The sequence below is a fragment of the Vicia villosa genome, linkage group LG5 (genome assembly GCF_029867415.1).
Source record: "Vicia villosa cultivar HV-30 ecotype Madison, WI linkage group LG5, Vvil1.0, whole genome shotgun sequence".
In the NCBI taxonomy this organism is placed as follows: Eukaryota; Viridiplantae; Streptophyta; class Magnoliopsida; order Fabales; family Fabaceae; genus Vicia; species Vicia villosa.
In genome coordinates this window covers 28,355,987-28,378,392 of record NC_081184.1, presented here as the reverse complement: position 1 = coordinate 28,378,392, position 22,406 = coordinate 28,355,987, and the positions used below count along the sequence as shown (strand labels likewise).

The following is a 22,406-nucleotide window of genomic DNA, read 5'->3' as shown; positions in this document are numbered from 1 at the left end:
GAAGGATGTGAGCAAAATCTAAAGAGAGGAGAATGTAATTTCAAAACGGCAAAGTGTATTCACTTGGACGAAGTTTTTTTTTAAATTAGTGAGGGGGTCATGTCTTGAACACCATTCACAACATATAAAGAATCAAACCGTGTTAAATGAACACAAACATAAAACTTCTATGAGGTAGAATTATCTGACATGCGTTTCAGATCCATCTCAACTTGGTCGATTGTCCATTGCATGTTTTCCAATTTCTGCACAATTTCTCACCAATGTAAGAATCTTTTTAAAACCAAAAGATTGTTTTTATAGGAAATTGAAATGATATTAAAAAACATGGGGTGTATTTGGTTAACTATTGTCACCTTTACAATGTCTTGGTACTGCCTCGCTATGTCGTCAAAGTGAGGATCCACACCCTGGTACTCACGCAGTCGAGTAACCTGGTACAATACAAGGGTTAATATTAATACATATAATCAACACATCCATGATGACCTCTAAATCATCCAAATGAGAAAACATGCATATGGAGACATACCGCTTTATTATATGCGATAGAAGCCTCTTCAGTAGCCTCGACGAGATACTTCCTAAAATTTAAAGGAAATGGCTGATTAAAATTAAATCAGGAACGGCATACAGAGTTACAAAGGTTTCATCATTCATACCTTATCTTATGAAGGGCGGCTATAGACTCCTTAGTGTAAGTTCCGAGGAGAAGAACATTTTCTAGAACACTGACATGAAATTGCAGATATCAAAATTATTAGAGTAATTTGTGGATGAAATATCGAATCCATTTCACTTCAAACTCAACAATCCCTTATTAAGTTCTAAAACATGACAGTATTTTGATATCAAGGAACAATAATAATATATAAGATATATAGCAAACAAACCTCAATTTTGCACTCATGGTTTGGCATCTTTTACAGAACCATGTTTTCTGCATCTCATCCTACAAACATATTTGGAAGTTAAGATGTGTACTTAGCCATCAAAACAGTGGATTATGGTGAATAATAAATACTCACGTATTTATGTTGACGGTCCAACTTCAAATCTTTGACAAGTTTGAAGAGCACCCCAAGTATCTGTTCCAATACCTGATCAAGAGTAATGACATCAACTATCTACGCTATATCACCATATACATAAGACCGGAAAAGAAATACAACAAACCACACATGCAATCTCTCTCTCACTCACTCACACAGACACTCGTGCAGATTTAGTGTGGGAATTTTGAGAAATGTGTGTCAGCAAGCGAGAAATGCTTATGCACGTACACTATAATATTCAGCGAATTTTCTATCAGCAGAATAAAGGTCATCCCTCAGTTCTGCTTCTTCTCTTTCGATCTCCTCAATCAACAACTTCACTCTGGTAAGATAACAGATATTAGAGAAAGAAACTTCGGTAAACAGATTGCATGTGAATAAGTATTTCCTAAACATTATGCTAAAAAAAAAATCATAAATACTAAAAGAATTAGGCTACTTGAATAAGCTCAAACCTTTCTGGAAGCCGTGAAGTTGAACTTTGACTTCCAAATGATGGTGATTCTGAATTAAGAAACAAGAAACAAGGTATCAGCTAGCAGAACCAAACTATAAATCAAAGGAAATCACCATTGTGTCCCCATATATATTAGAAATCTATAATTCACTCTTACCGTTGTCTTCCAATACAAATGCATCTGATAACTTATCACATTTCATTTTCAAGCGAGCATCTACCTCCCGTGAGAGAGACATACGATATTCTGTCATATCCTAAAGATATTGTTAGAGTCAATAATAAAAAAACATAACCAAGCTAGCTAATCACTTCGAAATAATAACTATCATAAAAAATACTAAATCAGACTTTCATATACTGTGATTCACATATTATACCACAGATAATGGCGTTTTCAGATGCTGAGTCTGCCACAAATAAGCCGGTGTAATTCCAAGAAAACGACTGGGAACACCACCAACTACAGGGTCTACTTGATCCATAGAAGCAAGAGAATAATTAACCCCACTAACAGAGCTGTTTGGAGTGGCATAATTAGAAGAACTCAAGCTCGAGCTGTTATTACTGTCAAGGGAGCTTCGAGACACTACACTTAGCTTTTCAATTTCTTCATCGTGAACTTCTCCATCTTTGGAAATAAGAGGTAGTCTCAATCGCTGAGCCGCTTCAGCGACAATCATTTGATGTTCTAATGTCTGATAAACCTGACAATATATAGACATGTTCATTTGATTCAATAAAGACCGCTGCCCTAAAAACACATTTAAGCACATAATTCACAATGCATAAATATGAAAGCATGAAATATCAAGAGTCAAAACGGTAAAATAAAGAGATAGCAGAACATATTCTAACAAAATTTAGAGAAAATGAAATATGTAATTCTATAAGAAATACATCACAGTCCTCTCTAAGGCAAACTACCTAAGAAACAGATCTTTTGCGATACTGAGCAAATTATTTTCAGGAAGCATTCAATAGATGAAACCATCTTCTTTACAATTCCGTAACAATAACAGCAACTAAGCCTTATCCCACTAGGTGGTGTCGGCTACATGGATCAACTTTCGTCATAATGTTCTATCAAGGACCATGTTTCTATCCAAATCATTAATTTTGAGATCTTTTTTAATAACTTCTCTTATAGTCTTTCTGGGTCATCCTTTTCTTCGACTTGTTTGTCTTCTCTCCATTTGATCTGATCTCCTTACTAGAGAATTTACATGTCTTCTCTCTACATGCCCAAACCACATAAGTCTATTTTCCACCATTTGGTCTAAAGAGCATTTTGTAAAGAGTATAATAGTTTTCTCCATGTTCTGACTCAAATTTTTTAGAAGGAACAATCAACATCACTCTCATACAGGTAACATAAGATGCAATCTATTCTGCTTTCAGAAATCAATATCTTCATTATTACACTGTTTAAATATCAATTTCATCCATGTAACCAATGATTAAAGGTATGAAGTGAAAAGAGATGATCCATGTATAATACTCCACTCCCAAAAATAGCATTTAGTAAAGAGTTTAAATGTTATTTTTGTGTCGAAGATTCAAATTTTCAAGTACCAAAACCGACAACATTCTCACACAGGTCTCATATTGGTTTCTAAATCAAACTAAATTTTCAGAAATAATATTTTAAGAACCTGAGGAGAGTTCCTCAATCCGAACTGCGGATAAAGACCTCCAGTATCTCTCATTCCACCGATGCTAGACACAGAAATGGCTTGATGATACTCTTCCACCATTGCAATAGCCTCAGAATATATAGCCTGCAACCAAATCCAAAACACCAAAAGTATAAATCACTAAAATAAGAATCACATTCTCACTATACTTAACAATTTACTCCGGTATTATAATCCTGGAGGGGAGGTGGGGAGGGTTTTTTTTCTCTAAATTAAGCAAGCTATAAAATGTTTCTAAAATCGCATTAAGCGTAACTGAAACATTATCATGTGATTCCTTCAAATAAATTGAAATCTAAAGTATATACCAAGATATAGACTTAGAAAAGAAAAGATATAAATACTATCATGTGATCCTTTTCCTACAAAACCCTCCATCCAAACACATCATAAGAGTTTAAAATATATTACGGTATAAATTAGTTTTACCCTGACATTCAGTGGGACTCCTTCAATTTTTATTGACAATTTATCATTTCTAAAATAGTTTTTGTTTTGTGCCGTCCGCAAGGCCCGCGAAGAAACCCCAATAACAAGCGCCAAAAGGGAAGTCACACCGAACAAGTGAACGGCGGAGCTAGAATTTTCAGGGAGCCTGGCAAAAAATTTACACCTTGTTTTTATTAATTTTACATCCTGTTTCTACTAATTTTGCCCTTGATTTTGTCTAAAAAATTTGCCCTTGATTTTGTTCAAAAATTTCACACCCTATTTTTACTAATTTTGCCCTTAATTTTGTCTAAAAATTACTAATTTTGCCCCTGGTGTTGTCTAAAAATAGACTATTAGGTGGAGAGTATACAACAAAATAAGGAGTTGAGTACGGGCGCGTGCCCGGGCTCGCTGGGCTGTAGCTCCGCCCCTCATTTCTCCCAAGGACAGGTGAACACACCCTCCATCATATCTCTCACCATTGATATTTAATCGGTCATCCGCACAAGCTGTCGGACTCGGATCACACGAGGGCGGTTCTAATGCCCATACTATATAAAGATCGGATCACGCCATTTCAGGTATTCAATTCATTCCAACTCGCATATTACTTCTCACTAAGTAACTAACTTGAGCGTTGAAGTCTTAACCTTTCAAGTCTACCCCCTCGCATATTACACACACACGACGATGTATACATACATACCATGGCTTCGAGATATCGAAGTCTTTCCCTGCACATTTCCTCTCTAGCCTGCAAATCAAACCGTTTCCAATTATGTTGGGGAAATTCAACAAACACATAGAGAGCATTGTTTGGAGTGAGAGAGAATTACGAGTTGGAGATCGTTGAAGAGAGGCTTGGAGATGAGAGATCCATCGGGAGCCAAGCAGTGGCGCTCTAGCTGATCGACGACGTGTGATACATCGCCGGGGAGGTTTTGGCTGTGCAAACCCTTAACCATTGATCCAAACGGTGTCGTTTTTGGTTACAAGATGGTTTCGCTAAAAAAGTAATTATATTTTCTATTTTTTTTGTTTCATTACCTTATATTTTTCTATTCTATTACCAGTGAAGTTTTCTTCATTGATTAAAATTAAATTTCTATCTTTTTGTTAATTAGTACAATAATTGTGTCTTCATGTGTCAATTATCAATAGAAGTTCACCAAAAATAACTAACTATTTAGAGTTAAAGGTAAGAATTGATTGAATGATTTAGGGTGCGTTTGTTTCAAAGCAGTGTTTTAAAAATCGGACCGGTCGAACCGGGAACCGGTCAGGTAATCGGTCTGGTTCAATAGTCGGATCGGGTATGCCATCAAACCGGTGGGAACCGGTGAAAACCGGAAAACCGACAGTTTAATTGCTTCTTTTTTTTTAACTTTTTTTTTTAATATATTTAGTAGTGTATTACTTAAATAGCATTCTCATATAGTTTTTTTCGTTAGTGACAAATTAAAAACTTTATTGTCTATTTGTTATCTTTGCTAATAAATTTTCTTAAATAGCATAAACATATTGAATTTTATTTGATTTTCTTTTTAGGAGGATCCTATTTTGAATTAAATTTGGTACATATTGGAGTTATTTTGTTATAAACTATTCAATTAGATTATGTTGTAATTAGACTTTGTTTAGATTATGTTGTAATTAGACTTTGTTTGCAATTAGACTTTGTAATTTTTTACTATTTTGTTATGTGTGATACCTTTGTTTAAAATTTGAATTTAAGTTATAAAATTGTGAATTTATGATATGATATTTTTAAAAAATTTAAAAGCTAGTTATATTTTTTTAGAGACTGAATCATCCGGTTCGACCGGTTTTATACCTATATAATGACAGGTCTATTCAACCGAGTTATCCGGTTTAATCCAGTTTGGTCGTGCGGTTCGACCAATGACCCAGTGGTTCGACCGATAAACCAGTGACTCAGTACCCTCACCGGTTCGATGACCGGTCCGATTTTTAAAACACTGCTTCAAAGATTGAAATTACATTTTTAGGAATGTAACTCTGAAAATGCAATAATCTCATGTTTGTTTCAAATTTATAAAAATGATTCTTAAATATTTTTTATTCTAAAGAATGATGTTTATACGTAATATTTTTCATGATTATTTTCAGGGTTAAAAAGGTGGGATTCCAAAATTTTCATGGAAATATACTTAACTACCTATAACTTTTCACTTTTACTCATTATTTTTATTTTTTCATATTTTTAAATTAAATTAATTTGTAAACATTCCTAAGAACTTTAATTTTGTCCAAACACATAAGTGGGAAGATTATTCTCAGAAATAATAATTCCAAAAATATAATTTCCAAAAATATAATTCCCAAAAATATAATTTTATAACTTGAAACAAACACTCCCTTAAAAAAATTCACACTTATTAGAGTCTTACGGTGTGTTTGTTTCAAGGTTTATAGAAATATTCAAAGGTTATTTAATTTCAGTTATTCTTATCCCTACTGCTTTTTTCAATATTTCATCTATCATTATTATTTATGTTATTTCTTTTTTAAAAGTTTTTTTTAGTTTTCCTTGTAATATTTTTTTTATTACCTCTTAAGCGTGTACATTTAACACTAAATATGTAGGAAAATCAAACACAAAAAAATATTACAGGAGGGTAAGCTTTACATCAGGGGGCAAAAAACAAAGTACTTTTATATTTCAGGGGGTGTTTGAAATAAAATCGCATATATTACAGGGGGAAACTAAAAAAATATATATTGTCAAGGTAAAGCGAATTTCACATATATTACAGGAGGAGTGAAAAAAATGGTATTAATCCTAAATTCATTTATACACTTTTAGACTTACTTTTATCAATTTATTTTTTGGTTAATGAATTTTTTGGTCCCTCGAAATATTTCAGATTTCGTTTTTAGTCCCTATAAATTTTTGCTTCAAAGAATAGTCCCTCTAAAATTTTTCATTCACACTTTTAGTCCCTCTTGCTAACGTACGTTATTAGGGATAGCAAAAATACTCATATCCGCAGTTAAAATCTGTCACGAATATGGGGCGGATAGTTTAAAAGATATTCGTGGATAAAATAAATGGATATTTTAATACCCATTTATTAATGGATATGGATACGGGTTTAATGTTATCCATACCCGCGAATATCCATATTCGTTAATAAATTATAAAAATTATTAATTATTATTAGTTTATTATACTATATCTTTTCATCTTCTAGAAAACTAGTCTCCTTTATATTCTATATAAATTTTATTGGTCATTTCATATTTAAGCTTCTTCTCCATACCTCACTTCAACAATTCCGTTGTCCAACCAATCAGTATCGCTCTTTTCTTGTCCAAACTGTGTTATCTTTTCTACTTCTCCGTCGTCCGCTTTTCCACCATTACTCAAAATCACAATATTATTGTTTTTTTGTTAAAAATAAAATATATGGATATTATTATGCTTTGGTGAAAATGAAGGAAATTAATGTGATGAAATTTTGTTGTTAAAATAAGATAGATTTGTATGAAGGTTTTGTGATAATAACGTCTTGTGTCTTAAAAACAAGTTGAAAATATTTTTTCAAAACATAATTTTAGAAAATTAGTATTATCCATGGATATTTGTAAATATCTGCGGATATCTTAAAACCCGCGGATTACCCGTTTAGCGGATATCTGACGGATATGGGGTGGATATGGATATCATATTTATCCAACAGGGCGGACACAAATATCATACTATCCGTTCCTATGAATATCCATTTATATCCCTATCCATTAATAGGGCTGACGTGGCACTGCCACATGGTACTGCCAGCGTGGCAAAGATGCTGACATGGATGCCACATGGCATTTGGTTCCCATTTTATATTTTTATATAAATGTTATTTATAGCGACAGAAATTCTATCGCAAAATCCGTCGCAAACATGAACATCATATAATAGCCCAGAATTTGTAGCTAATCTACTTAATATAAATATAAAGAAGTCATGATGGCAACCCTAGCCACATGTCATCTTGAAAATAATTCTAGCCACATGTCATCTTGGTAAGAATTCTAATTACAAACTCTAATTATACAATTTCTATATTAAAATAAATAATATTAATATAATAATATTAAACCACCACTATTATTAATAATAATATAATATTTAATTAATAATAATAATAATCTACTTCTACTTAATATAAAATAATAATAATAATAATAATAGTAATATTTTTTTTGAATCAAATAAAATATGGATTAATTCAAAAAAACAATGAGTACAAAGTGACCAAAGGTCCAACTATCTACAAAATCACAATGCTGTATAGCCCCTATATTTCTTCTTTTGCCAGCTTCTATGTATAATGGCCTCTATGATATTATTTACAATATTGTTGCTATCAAAGTTTCCATCAAAACACATTGCATTTCTCCAGTTCCAGCAATGATATATGGTCTCAGCAATAGCTATTCTCATGACCCACACACGCTTGCCTTTTCCTTTGTAGTAGTTGCGCAGCCAGAGAACCTCATTGTCCCATGAGAGTGGTTGATGATCAACCTGGATCCACTGCAAGATGGCTTGCCAAACCATTTTCAGCTTCTCACAAACAAAGAACAAATGATCAATATTTTCCTCCTCCTCACAAAGACTGCACTTACTATCGATTAACATACCCCATTTAACCAACCTATCTTTGGTTGCAAGTTTCCTATGGCAGGCAATCCAAAGGCATGTTACTGCCCTAGGTCTAGCATTGTTCCCAGTTATTAGTTCATACCAGTCAACACGAGTCTGATCCATGTGCAGCATTTGATACACTTTCCCCATGGTGAATTTGTTGGCTGCTAGACTTTCCTCTCAATAATTCTGAACAGTCTGAACTAGACTTCTTGCCTTCATAATCCCCTTGATGATCCAAGAGGTATTATGTTTCACCTCCATACTCCACATGTTTTGGCTCTTGATGAAGTAAGCATGTAGCCATTTCACCCATAGGCAATCTTGTTTCTTGCAAATATTCCATAGGAGTTTCATCATTGTGATTTGATTTCACACACTAAGATTCAGAATGTTTAAGCCACCCTGCTTGACTGGTTTGCTCATGTTGCTCCAAGCTACCGGGCTCTTTCTACTAGGGGAGGAGCCTCCAGTCCAGATGAATGTTCTCATAGCTGTGTTAATCTTCTCAATGACTGCCTTAGGTATATTGAAACACTGCAGCCAGTAATTGGCAATGGAGGTGGTAACAGCTTTAACCAATTGTATCCTTCCAGCTATACTCAGGAGCTTAGCACTCCAATGATTGATCCTGTTAAGAATTTTCTCCACCAAATGGAGGTAGTGATTTACAGTGAGCCTTTTGCTAGTAACAGGAACTCCCAAATATCTGAAGGGGAGAGCACCTTCATTGAACCCAGTATTGGCCAAGATATCCTGCTTCGTGTCTGTTTCCACTGCACCAAAATAGATGTAGCATTTTGTAGGGTTCACCACCAGACCTGTAGAAGAATAAAAAGTGTCCATCGCTTGCATCATCACATCAATCGACTGCCTGTCACCTCTGGCAAAAAGGAGGATGTCGTCTGTAAATGTGAGATGTGTTATTCCCAGTTTACCACACTGTGAATGGTGCCTGAAATTGGGACTCTTTTGCATCTTCTTCAAAAGCCTGCTCATGTACTCCATCACAAGAGCAAAAAGGAAGGGAGATATGGGATCTCCCTGCCTGACACCTCGTTTGGCTTGCATAATCTTTGAGTGATCGCCATTTATGCTAAACCTGTAAGTTACAGAGGAGACACCTTGCATAATCCACAAGACAAAAGTTTCAGGTATGCCAAGCTCAAGCAGGATGGTTTCAAGGGATTTCCAGTTAAGCATATCATATGCTTTCTGAAGGTCAAGTTGGATAAGGCATCTAGGGGTGCCATGCTTCCTAGTGTAGCCCTTGATCAGCTCAGTAGCAAGGAGAATATGAGAGTGAATTTGCTTCCCAGGGATGAAAGCAGCCTGGTTATGGCTAGTGATGGATCCTATGATACTAGCCATTCTAGCAGTCAAGACTTTAGAGTATATTTTATAAACCACGGTGCAGCAGGCTATAGGTCTATAGTCTTTCAAATTCATGGCATTCTCTTTCTTGGGATGAGAGTTACTAAGGTGCTATTAAAGGCTTTAGACATACACTTGTGCCTAAACCAGTACCTGATAGTGTTCACCACATCCTTCTTCAAAATGCTCCAGCAAGCCTTGTAGAATTTGGCACTGAACCCATCAAGTCCAGGGGCCTTGTCATCACCTATGTCATGAAGCGCTTCATAGATTTCCTGTTCACTAATAGGCTGCAGCAAAGACTGTCTCTGAGTGGAGGAGAGTTGAGGGCCATCTCTCATGGCTCTAAGGTCAATGTGATTCAGGGTCTTATCCTCATTTCCCATAAGAGCACCAAAGTGACTCAGTACTTCCTCTTCAATGTCTTCAGTAGCATTAAGCTCAGTGCCATCAGCCCTGCATATAATCATTCTTTTATATTGAGTTTTTGCCTTCAATGTTGCATGGAAATAATGGTTATTGCCATCACCAAGTTTGATCCAATCCACTTTAGATTTTTGCTTTAAGACTTTTTCTTCAATCTCATTCCACAGAATGAGGTCAGCAGTTTTCTCCTTTTCTTCCTGCAGAATATCTTTGTTCATTGGATCCATTCCCAAAGCCTGTTGCAAGTTAGCTAATTCTTCTCTTTTAGCAGCTATGGTTCTCTTGACATCATTAAGAGGCTTGCTCAGATTCTTTATGGGCCTTCTAAGTCTCTTTAATTTCTGCCATAATATGAAAGGAGGGCTTCCAATAATTGGGGTGGCCCAAATTGCAGCAACCGTATCCTGAAAACCATCAAATTCAGTGATGCAATTTATAAATTTGAAGTGACTTCTGTGGACCTGCATCTGGTGTTGGTTAGTGAGTTGCAAGATAACATGGTCAGAGACACTAGGGGGAAGATGCCTCAGTTGCATATCAATCTCTTGAAACCACAAGGAGTTACCAATAACCCTGTCAATTATAGAGAAGATAGGATCATGGATATGCTTGTTATGCCAAGTGTAGTACTCACCAATATTGTCCATCTCACTCAAACCACAAGAGTCCATCATACTCTGGAGGTCTTTGAATTCCTGTTCCACCACCATTCTACCCCCAATTATGTCCTTACTATGTAGCACATTGTTGAAGTCACCCAACACACACCAAGGCTTATTGTTACCCCTAGGCAGAGTATCAATAGCTTTCCACAGGCTTTTCCTTTGTTCTAAAGTGTTCATGGCATAGACAGCTGTCATGTAGTAGCACACCTTACCATCAACACTCTCAACTCTGCAATGGATAAATTGGCTAGAACATTTCACCATCTGTATCTTATAATAATTGGATTTCCAGCAAATCCAAATCCTTCCATTGTCATGGTATTGATAATTGTCCAAGAAACAATCAAATTGTTTTATGTTGCCTCTTATATTAGTAGCTTTTTGTTGTTTCACCCGAGTCTCAAGCAGGATACATATCTCTGGCCCCAAATCATTGAGATGGGAGCAGATCTCTCTTTGTTTGCCAGACTTATTCAGCCCCCTAACATTCCATGAAATCAACATGGTTCAATGGTTTGTTGCCCTAGAGTGTCAGCCAAACCCTCTAGTGCATGAAAACCATTGCTGCAATTCACAGTACTTTTCTCTCTTGGTGTTGCCTTCTTCCCATTATTTGGCCCTCTAGATTTGGGTGTCTCCCAAACAACCTCCCCTGCATTGTTTACCACAGCTGTCTCAGGTGGTGCAGTAGCTGGTATTTCAGTAAGGGGTTGATCCTCCACTCTTTGCTCAACTGCTATGGGTTCATCAAGGTGTTTCTCTTCAAGCTTTTTCTTAGGCCTCCATACTGGTGCAGTCTGTCTATTAGCACAGTTGTGTCCAAAAACCTGGCAATTTCCACAGAATTTAGGAAGCCATTCATACTCAATTGGCTGGTTCATCAAGGCTCCCTCATGATTTCTGATGGTGACTTCTTTGAGGACTTGTTTTGTAGCATCAACTTCAATTAACATTCTAGCATACGAGGCTCTAAGCTTATGAGCAGTACATTCATCTGTAACTATAGGTGTACCTATGGCACTACCTATCTTGTTTAGGCTTTTTGCTCCCCATAATCTCAAAGGTAGCTTAGGCAATTTTACCCAAACTGGTACTGTCCTCAACATATCAGTTTTCATGTTAAATTCAGGGGTCCAATCCCTAAGCAACATAGCCATGTTCTTGATAGTGTAAGGTCCATTCATAAGAATCTCCTCTTTTTCATCAAAAGTCTTAAACCACAAGATGAAGTAGCCATCATCATGGTATAGTATATCAGGCAAATGGATAGAATTCCAGTTCTTAATCATGAATTGTTTCACCATATTCATGCTTAACTCTCCCCCTAATACATACATGATAAGAGCATTTTCCCAATACCTAATTTCAGATTCAATATCGGCTTCATCAATTTCAACTACAGTTTCCCCTTCTACAACCTTAGGAGCAATAAAATCGAGATTCATACCATGTGAGGCTTTCCTGTTGTTGTTGAGTACATCTACCCAAAGCTTTCTAGGTTCTTCCATGTCCTTCGCCGGTGTTCCATCATTTCTCTCGTCAAGCTTTGCCATATTTGTCACTGTTTGCTTCTCCAGTTGTGGCATGGCGCTGTTGACAGTCGCAGGGTTCTTGATAGGATTGGCTGTGTGCTTCTCCGGCTGTGGCGTGGCGCTGCTGGCACTCACAGGATTCTTGATAGGACTTGGTGGTCCATCTGGCGGTCCCTTCACGGTGGTTTCCAGTGGTGATTCAGGCGGCGACGGTTCTGATCTTGGAGGTCTCCCTCGTCCCCTTCCTCTCCCGCGCTTGGGAGCCATTTTCTATAATAGTAATATTAATAATATAATATTCAATTACCACTATTAAAAATATCCAAATAAAAGTTATTATTAAAAAAATCTTTCAAACTTATAAAATCTTGAAATCTAGCCTATATTTCAAGTTTAAAAAATATAAAAGTAAATTTTAAATATATTTTAGATAATCAATTTTTACGATAAAATAGATAATCTTAAATTAGTTCATGCTAAATTCTAATTTTATTTTTCTATTTTTCTTCCTTTATTTTTCATTTATTTTAAAAAAATTCATGTTTAAAATAACTTACTTCTTTCAAAATAAAGATGAAATAAAAGTATCTTTTTAAAAAAATGTGTTTTCTAAATGAGTTACACAAATTTTTATTATTATAAAAACTTAATAAAAAAATTTACAATATTTAAATATAAAAATTATCAGTTATAATAATTATTGAGTTTGATTGTACTAAAATTTTAATAAATCATTATGAAAATAAAAAGAAAATTTTGTAAATCATTATTTCTTCTCATATTGATTATAATTACTTTAGATATATACTAAATTTATTTAAATTAAAATATTTAATATTATTTTTCAATTTAACTTTAACCACTCATTTTCTAAATAAAATTAAACCTTTAACTCATCAATTATATTAATAAAAACGTTTATATATTAAAATTATCAGTTACAACATTTATGAAGTGCTATTATACAAAAAATTTAATAAATCATTATGATAATAAAAATTAATTAAAAATAAAAATCCTATCAATAATTATTTTTCCCTTACTTTAGAATATTAATTTTTATATAAAAATAAAATATATTCTACAAATATTCACTATTTGTAACATTAAAAAATTACTATAGTTAAAGAATTAATTTTTAAATATAATCATTTAAGACAAATATCAATTTTATATGAATAATAATTTTTATTCTTTATTGCACCAGCTTTTAAATATTTTTTTTCATATTTTTCATTCTTTTATTTTCATCTATTTTACAAATTTTTATGTTTAAAAAATAAATAAATCACTTACAATAATATTAATTAATGATAAATTATAATATTTTTCATTCTTTATCACTCACTTACAATAATATTAATTAATAATAAATTATAATTAGTTAAACTGTAAGTTATAGTTTTTAATCTCAATTAAAATAATATTAATGTATAATAAGTTTTAATTAGTAAAATTTGGAGTTACAGTTTTTAATAAGATTTATTTTGTTTTTAGTAACCATTATTGTTTATTGTATATATGAATGCGTATTTGGTGAATGAATTTGACATATTTATACTATATATTTTGGCTAAGTCTTCATCATTCTCTTCAAATAATTGATACTTTCGATTATTTTTCTTATTCTCACCAAGTATTAACTATGATTTGTTTTATATCATAGGTGACTCAACTTATTTTATTATAACAATTATCTATATTTTAACTCTACTTTATTTTGTATTTTTTTTGTAGATCTTTATCCTTCTATTCAAACAAAGTTCACAAGGTACCTACTTTTTTATTTTGTATCTATATTTTTATTTTTATTTTGTTATTTTTGAACATATATGCTAATTGTTCTTTGATTTATGTGACAGGTTTAAGACTCAACTTTACTTTGTTATATTAGTTATGTAAATACTTTAGTTATATTATTTTGTAATAACTTTCTTGAGAATAAATATATTATTATGCTATCTACTTCTGCATTTTTCTCTTCTTTACATTGATTAATTTGAATGTAACAATTTTTTAGTGAATGAAAAGAAGAAAGAAAATTTATATTGTTGCTACATTTGTATTTTTACTATTTGAAAATTATGTGAAAAATGAAAACTCATGTAAATATATGTCTTTAACCAAAATATTTTAGAGAAATATATGTTTGATTTAATTTATTTACTTAATTTTTTAAGATGTGTCTCATTTGTAAATATGTGTCTCATTTGTCAATATATTTTATTGTGTAATAAATGAGAATGATAATAATGATATATTTTGATATAGTTATGATACATGTTGTACTAAGTGTATTACATAGTCTTTCAAAAAAAAAAGTGTATTATAGAAAAATATTAATGTAGTAATTACATTATTATTATTAAATTATTATAATTATTGTTATTAATATGATAATAATTATTAACTATCTCTATATATATTCTTTTAAAATGAATAATTATTTATGGAAAATAAAATTGCAAAATAAATTGTAGTTGTAAGTTATAATCGATTTAGTTGTTACTTACAAAACTCTGAATATTACTTTAAAAATTATGTAATGATAAAGTATTTGACTTATCATTATATACCTATATAAATAATATGTATTATGAATAATTACTTTATTTTTTTAACGAATGAGAAATATGAGGACTAATCTACAATTTTTTTAATCATAAAAGTATATTTAAGAATCAAAATATCACTATTTAATAAAAAAACTAAGAAAACTTCACTAAAAAATTAATAACTGAAATTAATAAGTTTTAAAATCATTAATGCTATAAAATTTTAAAAAAACTCTTTAAAGTTTTATTTTAATTTACAAAATTATTTTTTCTTTAATTTTAATATTACAGTGAAAATAAGGGTTGCGATTTCCGGCGAGTCTATCTGCTAGGGTTGCGATTTTCCGGCGAGTGCATAAGCGGTGAACAACGGTTTCTGGGTTAGAGGTGGATCTGGAGATTCAGTGTAGTTGGTTTAAACTCCTAGCCTTAGGGATAGGGACCTCTACGGTGGATTTGTAGGCTACCTGCTAACGTGAGATTTGGGTATGGGTCGTGGCCGGCCAAAGAAGAAGGTGGCGATGACTCCTCCGGCGAGTGTTAGAGTTTTCTCGTCAACACCAAGCTCTCCTAAGAATACCAGTACTACAGGTGCAGATGTGATCAAAGTGACTACAGGACCGGTTCTGGAAACAATTGCAGAAGAGAAATTAGAAAGGGTTGCTGATGAACCACCTAAACCTTGGGTGGACATCATAAAAGGAAACAGACTAGCATCGAATGGGAGTATCATTGAATATACGGCACCAATGCTTGTCAATGGGGAGATGGAAGTGCATATTGAAGAACAAGATGTTGCCTCTGAGAAACACTTCTGGGAAAATGTGCTTATCATGTATGCAATTGGTGAGGAGCTATCAATGAATGCAGTCAGGAAGTTTATGAATACGACGTGGAACTTTGTGGCTATGCCAGAGCTCTACTACAACGAGGAAGGCTATTTCCTTATTCGATTCAAGAGCAGCGAGGATAAAACAGCTGTGTTCATGAGAGGTCCTTATACAATACACAAGAAGCCAGTGTTACTCCATGACTGGAATCCCAAATTCACCTTGCACGATGATATTCTCAGGGTTCTGCCGATTTGGGTGATGTTTCCCCAACTGCCGCTGATATATTGGGGAGAGAGAAGTATGGGGAAGATAGCAAGCGCGATTGGGAAACCTCTAATGACGGATGAGTGCACATCAAAGAAACTCAGGGTATCTTATGCTAGGGTTCTTGTTGAGGTTGATGTCACCAAGGAACTTAAGAAGCACATCACCATAAGAGATCCCACAGGGGAAAAATTGATACAACAAGTGGATTACGAGTGGGAGCCACCTTTCTGTACTCCGTGCAAAAAAGTGGGCCATGTATGCAAGCAAAAAATTGAGAAACAGAAACAGGTTTATGTACAGAAACAAGTTGTTACTCAACAAGTTGTACCTAAGGAGAATGTTCAGACTGGAAATCAGAATAGTAAGAACCCTGCTGAGAATGAGGAGGAATGGATACCAGTTAGAACTGCTAGTAGAAATAGGGGTAAAGAGCCAATTTCACAAATTGAGGTGAACTGTACAAATGGTTTTGATCCTTTGAACCAAGGTGAATGTTCCACACCCTACCCCGTACCATGATGCTTAGTTGGAATGTTAGAGGGCTAAATAAACATGCTAGGTGCATGGAGGTAGGAGCCCACCTCAAGAATAATAAGGTTAGTTATGCTGCTCTTATTGAAACTAGAGTAAAAGTTAGTAATAAAGAGACTATTAGAAAACAGCTGGGATTAGACTGGCAGTTAATGGATAATTATGGACATCACCCTAATGGTAGAATCTGGCTAGGCTGGGATGATAGCTTGTGGAAGATTAAGTCTCTGGGAGCATCGGATCAATATCTGCACAGTGAGGTTTCTAATAGTAGGGGTGAGTTCTCCCATTACTTAACCATCATCTATGCACAGAATCAGTTGAGCAATAGAAGGATTCTATGGAATGATCTGCAGAGGATTGGTAACATGATAGATCAACCTTGGATTATCATTGGCGACTTTAATAATGTTTTAAAGTGCAATGATAGGATTGGTGGTTCAGAGGTACATGAATCTGAATACATAGATCTGGAAATCTTGATGGAGAACCTGGGCATCTTTGAGCATGACACTAAAGGTCCTCACTTCACTTGGTCAAACAAACATGCGGATGGTTTAATCTATTCTAGGATCGACAGAGCCCTTTGCAACAGTCAATGGTTTACAACTTTCCCTGGAAGTATTATTGAGATTCTGAATCCTCACATCTCTGACCATTCCCCACTGAAGCTCAGCTTGGAACCAAACAGGCCTGTTGGATTTCAAAGGAAAAGATTCCAATTTCTAAATGTGGTGACTGAGAGGCCAGATTATATGGAGAGGTTGAGGGAAAATTGGCAACAGGAGATTATAGGCAACCCTATGTACAGACTTTGGAAGAAATTGTTAAGACTGTAACATGTTATGAAAGAGCTTAATAAGAGTACTACGGATGAAGTGCTGAAAATCAATGAGACTAGGAACAAGCTTGACCAGTCCCATCAGGTTCTACAGACTGATTTAATGAACCCGGATTACTGCAGCAGAGTGAAATTTTGGACTGAGGAACTGCTGAAGCAAACAGAGATAGAAGAGAAAATTCTTAAGCAAAAGGCTAAAATTGATTGGATCCAACTAGGGGATGGCAACAATGCTTATTTCTGATCAGTGGTTTTCACACGTATTTTTACCGCTGTTTTTAGTTATCTTTAAGTATTTTATTTTATGTTTTAATTTATTATTCGTCATTTTATGCTTTGGTTTTGTGTTTAAGTGTTTGTAGGCTCAGATGAATGAAGTGGAGAAAATCAGTGCGAAACGTGAAGGAACTGATGAAAAAGCACATGGCCTGGCCAAACGCGTCCCCACACGCGTGTGGAGCCTATGAAAGTGCATCCTGCTGCTCAAACGCGTCCCCAAACGCGTGTGGAAGTGAAATGCTGAGGTCTGCTGACCAAACGTGTGCCCAGACGCGTCCCAGGCCACCAAACGCGTGCCCAGACGCGTCCCAGACTGCCAGACGCGTGCCCACACGCGTCCCAGCTGCCAGAATTACAAAGGAATGCCTGCCCCTGCCAAGACGCGTCCCAGGACGCGTGTCACAGCCACCAAACGCGTGTCCACACGCGTGTGCACGTAAAAGAATGGGCTTTCTTGCTGAAAAGCCCAGTTTGGCAGAAATAAAAGGAGGAGGTTGCGTTTGGACAAGGGTTCGACGAATTTGGGAGCGAAAATACACTGTAGAAGGCTGGAGAACTCAGATTCTATGCAAGGATTGAAGATTTCTATGAGCTTTTGCCATTGAAGATTGGATTTCCTTCATTTATCTGTAATGTCTACAATTTACACTATGGTTTTTGTTATTTTCATGAGTAGCTAAACCCCCCATTGCTAGGGGGGTGACCCTGATTCTGATTGTGATGAATTTATTCAATTGATGCAATAACTATTTTACTTTTCATATTTGTTAATTTGTTCTTCATCCGTTAATAATGCTTTATCCGTCGGAAAAACGGATTCTGAATATGAATGAATAGTGTAGCTGGACGGCATATTATTTGTGGACACGATTAAGAACATATAATATTTATATCACCTAGGACTAGGGATATCATATTGTAACTGGAATTTCTTGTTATTGGAATGCTTGATCATAACCGTAATTGTCTATGGACATAGTAATTAGGTTGTGAGGTCAAAGATCTTTTCACTAAGGCCTTAGGATTAGATACTCTAAAGAACCGGTAATTAACTATGAAAAGCATGTTATTGTATTAAGACAGAAAATTCGTTGCATGAAGAATCATTCACCGTCCCTAGCAATCTACTCATCTCTGTTCATCGTTCTATTATTCTGTTTATTTACTTTATTTGCAAAACCAATCAAAACAACCTTTTGAACTTTTGTTTAATTGAAACACTGATAAAACTCTATATCGTCAAGCAGTCCTTGAGATTCGATACTTGGGATTTTCCCATTACTACTACATAGGCAAAAATAGTACACTTGCTATTTTCCTATCAAGTTTTTGGCGCCGTTGCCGGGGACTGCCGAAGATTATAGAGTTCTAGATTTATTTCAATTAAAATTTTGTTGCTCTGCGACTAAAATTTTATTTTCTGCACTTTTTAGTTATTTTTCCTAATTCTAATATTTGTCTAATCTGTGTATGCGAGGTAAGGCCTCAGCTGAATTTCTTTTTGACGCAGAAATCGAAAGAACTTTGCACGCAAGGCGAAGACAAGCTCGGTTGGCTAAACTGGAACCTGAAGAGGAAATTGTGTCAGTTCATTCCGATTCAGAGTCTGAAAGTGAAGAAGAAACCATGGGTGAAAATCCTCCTCCTCCTGAGAGACTCCTTGGTGACTATGGTGCTGCAAACACACCGGGGGGAAGACAAACAATTGTCAACCAACCGGTAAATGCTGCAAATTTTCAACTACATCCAAGCACAATCAATCAGCTTGAAAGGAAACCTTTCACCGGAAAGGTAAATGAAGATGCAAACAAGCACCTGCAGAGATTTCTGACCATGAGCACAACTCTAAAAATTGAAGGGCATACAGAAGAAGCAAAGAAGCTGAGAATGTTCCCGTTCACATTAGCCGAAGAAGCAGAAGAGTGGTTTTATTCTCTTCCAGCAGGCAGTATCACATCATGGGAAGAAATGGAGAAGGCTTTCTTGAATGAGTATTTCCCCGCCTCGGTCTTTATAAGAAAGAGGTATGACATTTTGAACTTCAAGCAGAAGGAGGGTGAGCCCTTAGGAGATGCTTACAAAAGATTCAAAAGAATTCTAGTAGCATGTCCCACTCATAATATGGACAAGACTGAACAGATGCAAGTATTTGTCAATGGGCTCAGAATGAAAACAAAGCAGTTAATCGACACAGCAGCTGGAGGCTCAACAAATTTCACAACAGCCTCTGGTATCATCAAGATCATTGAAGCTATAGCTGCAAATGAGCATTTGGAGCTGTATGATAGGTGTGCCAGTAAACCAGAAGGAATCATTGACCTCAAGCTGGAAACCTCAAAAATCCGAGTTGAAGATGCGATATCGGCTGAAGTTGAAAAAAGATTGAAGGCTATGAATATAGGTACACAACGGGTGGCTCAAGTGCAACAAGCTCAACCTGTAATATGTGAAATTTGCAATGGTCCTCATCAAACTGTATGCTGTGTTGCGACTCCCAAGCAAATTGAAGAAATCAAATTCCTGAGGCAAAATAATCCTTATTCTAACACCTATAATCCTGGGTGGAAGAATCATCCCAACTTCGCTTGGAAAGATCAACAACAACAACAAGGCCCTCAGAAGGCGGAGTGGGAAGTAGCTATCGAGAGATTGGCTGGACAATGCTCTCAGTTTCAAGAAGAGACAAGAAACAACCATAGGAACACCACAGCTTCAATAAAAAATCTAGAGGTTCAGGTGGGTCAAATAGCACAGCATATCACTCTACAGGCACAAGGTAACTTTCCGAGTGCAACTGTGAAAAATCCGAAAGATCAAGAGAAGATTAATGCTGTTACAACAAGGAGCAAAAGGGTGGCTGAATCAGAAAAAGAGAAAGAGGAAATAGATGACCCTATGGTAATAGAGGTGGATCTAGAAATAAGAGAGAATTCGAAAGAGCCAGAAGTTGTGATACCACCGGTTAAACCAGTTGAAGAAAAAAAGAAAGATGCTGAACCGGCGATCAAACTACCTTTCCCTTCCAGAGTGACAAAGAAGAAGTCAAAAGAGAAAGACTTCGAGAAGTTCACTAAATTGTTCAAAAGGCTAGAGGTAAATCTACCATTCTTTGAAGCACTTGAGCACATGCCCTTGTATAGGAAATTTATGAAGGAGGTGATGGCGAAAAAGAGATCAGTGGAAGGAGAACAAAAGATTGCAACTGAGAAGTGCGGTTTAGTCTCGTCAGCAAGAAAGATCCCAATAAAGAGGAAAGACCCGGGAGCGGTGGCAATACCATGCACTATCAATAACATAACTTTTAAAAAGGTACTCCTCGATTCTGGTTCTAGTGTGAGTTTAATGCCTTTGTCAATCTTTAAAAAGCTTGAGTTGCAAAAGATTAGTGAGAGTAAGACACAGTTAAGGTTCGCCGACCACACCATCAAGAAATCATATGGGGTAGCAGAAGATGTATTGGTGGAAGTGGATAAGTTTGTATTCCCCGTGGACTTCCACGTCATGGACATTCCGGAAGACGAAGAAACTCCTATCCTTCTTGGGAGGCCATTTTTGTCGACAGGTCGCTGCAACCTCGACATTGAAAAGGGGACACTAACGCTGAGATCTTTTGATGAAGAAGTAACCTTGAAGATGTTAGGAGTTAAGAAACATAGGGCGGTTGTGAATGATCAAAATTCTGGTGGTATGACAGAAAGTGAAAAAAAAGACAAAAAGCCTGAGCAGCTCCAAGAAAAAGTTTCAAGCATAGCATCTCGGGTAGAAACAACTCATGAAGCTATCAAAAGTCCGAAGAAGGCTAAGAAAGTCAAGAAGAATGTGGTAAGTGAATTGAAGGGAAAAGTTGTCCATGCCTTTCATCTTCATGAGTTTTTGGTTGCGGAGGTGAAAAGCAACCAGGTGTGGAATAGAAAATACCCTCCATAATAAAGGGTAATGGACCGTCGAGCCATGCGACGTTAAACGAAGCGCTTCGTGGGAGGCAACCCACAGTTTTAATAATTAATTTCTCTGTTTGTTTGTTTTATTTTCAGGAAATAAAAGGGGCATGTCAAGTGGAAGCTATGGAGTGCAGTACCCTCTGTGAGTCACCTCTCTCGGGCTTGTTCTAAAACATTGAGGTCAATGTTTTGTTCAAGTTTGGGGGAGGTTTCACTCTTTGCATTTTTAATTTATTTTGCTGCTATAATATGTGTAAGACTTACAAAATCATTCTCCCAAATTTTAACCGAAATTTTTAAATTTTGAAGAGTTTGGATCTTAAAGAGCGATCGGGAATAGTATATAGAGATGAAGGGAGGATTGGTTGAGGACAGGAAGTTCGGAATAATGTGACAAGAAGAGGTTTGGTTAAACACCCTTGGTTCCTTAAATGAAATACGAGTCCAACGTGTAGATTTGCACCATAGTACTTGTATCCTGAGAAGTACTCCTCGAGTAGTTTATTGATACAGTCTGGCATAATTCAGATTCACATGCATGATGATTGGTTGAAAAAAAAAATAAAGGATATAAGGTTGGCACCAAATGATGAAAAGGCGGTAAAAGGCAACCGGCTCGCTAAGTTGGGTAACCCTTACCCGGTTATTCAGCCCAAAGGAGGTTGATCCCCAAACGTCGTCCAAAAGGACAATATACAACTGTAAAGTTTGAAAATTTCATCGGTAATAAGAAAGTAGCAAATGCTGCTCGTTTGGTGCCAGAGAAAAGAAAATATAAAGTCTTGATCTGTCTCATGCATGTGATGATTATCATGAGAAATACAGTGCCTTAATGTGATTGTCCGAATGAAAGAGGAGGAA

General features: G+C 35.5%; 3 protein-coding genes across 3 annotated transcripts; 1 reads left to right on the top strand and 2 right to left on the bottom strand.

Annotated features, from left to right (window-relative positions):
* Positions 1-6: 6 nt before the first annotated feature.
* On the bottom strand, positions 7-4,666 carry LOC131601509 (AUGMIN subunit 4-like). The gene is made up of 13 exons (XM_058873348.1): positions 4,478-4,666; positions 4,348-4,395; positions 3,168-3,293; positions 1,893-2,219; positions 1,670-1,769; positions 1,511-1,559; positions 1,284-1,377; positions 1,029-1,100; positions 894-952; positions 663-731; positions 533-584; positions 357-434; positions 7-245 (listed from the first exon to the last, which is right to left on the bottom strand). The coding sequence occupies exons 1-13, from the start codon at positions 4,604-4,606 to the stop codon at positions 168-170; spliced, it is 1,281 nt and encodes a 426-aa protein (XP_058729331.1). The 5' UTR covers positions 4,607-4,666; the 3' UTR covers positions 7-167.
* Positions 4,667-7,932: 3,266 nt separating this feature from the next.
* On the bottom strand, positions 7,933-8,451 carry LOC131604429 (uncharacterized). Its single transcript, XM_058876870.1, has one exon. It carries the CDS (start codon positions 8,449-8,451, stop codon positions 7,933-7,935), a length of 519 nt encoding a protein of 172 aa, XP_058732853.1.
* A 6,890-nt stretch (positions 8,452-15,341) lies between these two features.
* Positions 15,342-16,472, top strand: LOC131604428 (uncharacterized). Its single transcript, XM_058876869.1, has one exon. The coding sequence runs from the start codon at positions 15,342-15,344 to the stop codon at positions 16,470-16,472; it is 1,131 nt and encodes a 376-aa protein (XP_058732852.1).
* Positions 16,473-22,406: the final 5,934 nt, after the last annotated feature.

Bases quoted from the DNA above. Each gene is read 5' to 3' on its own strand.
- LOC131601509 (XM_058873348.1), bottom strand. From the start codon at position 4,606: ATGGTTAAGGGTTTGCACAGCCAAAACCTCCCCGGCGATGTATCACAC. The intron at 3,294-4,347 runs GTATGTATGTAT...ATTTGGTTGCAG, and splicing joins TTCGATATCTCGAAGCCATG to GCTATATATTCTGAGGCTAT. The intron at 732-893 runs GTTTGTTTGCTA...ATTTCATGTCAG, and splicing joins ACCATGAGTGCAAAATTGAG to TGTTCTAGAAAATGTTCTTC.
- LOC131604428 (XM_058876869.1), top strand. From the start codon at position 15,342: ATGGGTCGTGGCCGGCCAAAGAAGAAGGTGGCGATGACTCCTCCGGCG.
- LOC131604429 (XM_058876870.1), bottom strand. From the start codon at position 8,451: ATGGGGAAAGTGTATCAAATGCTGCACATGGATCAGACTCGTGTTGAC.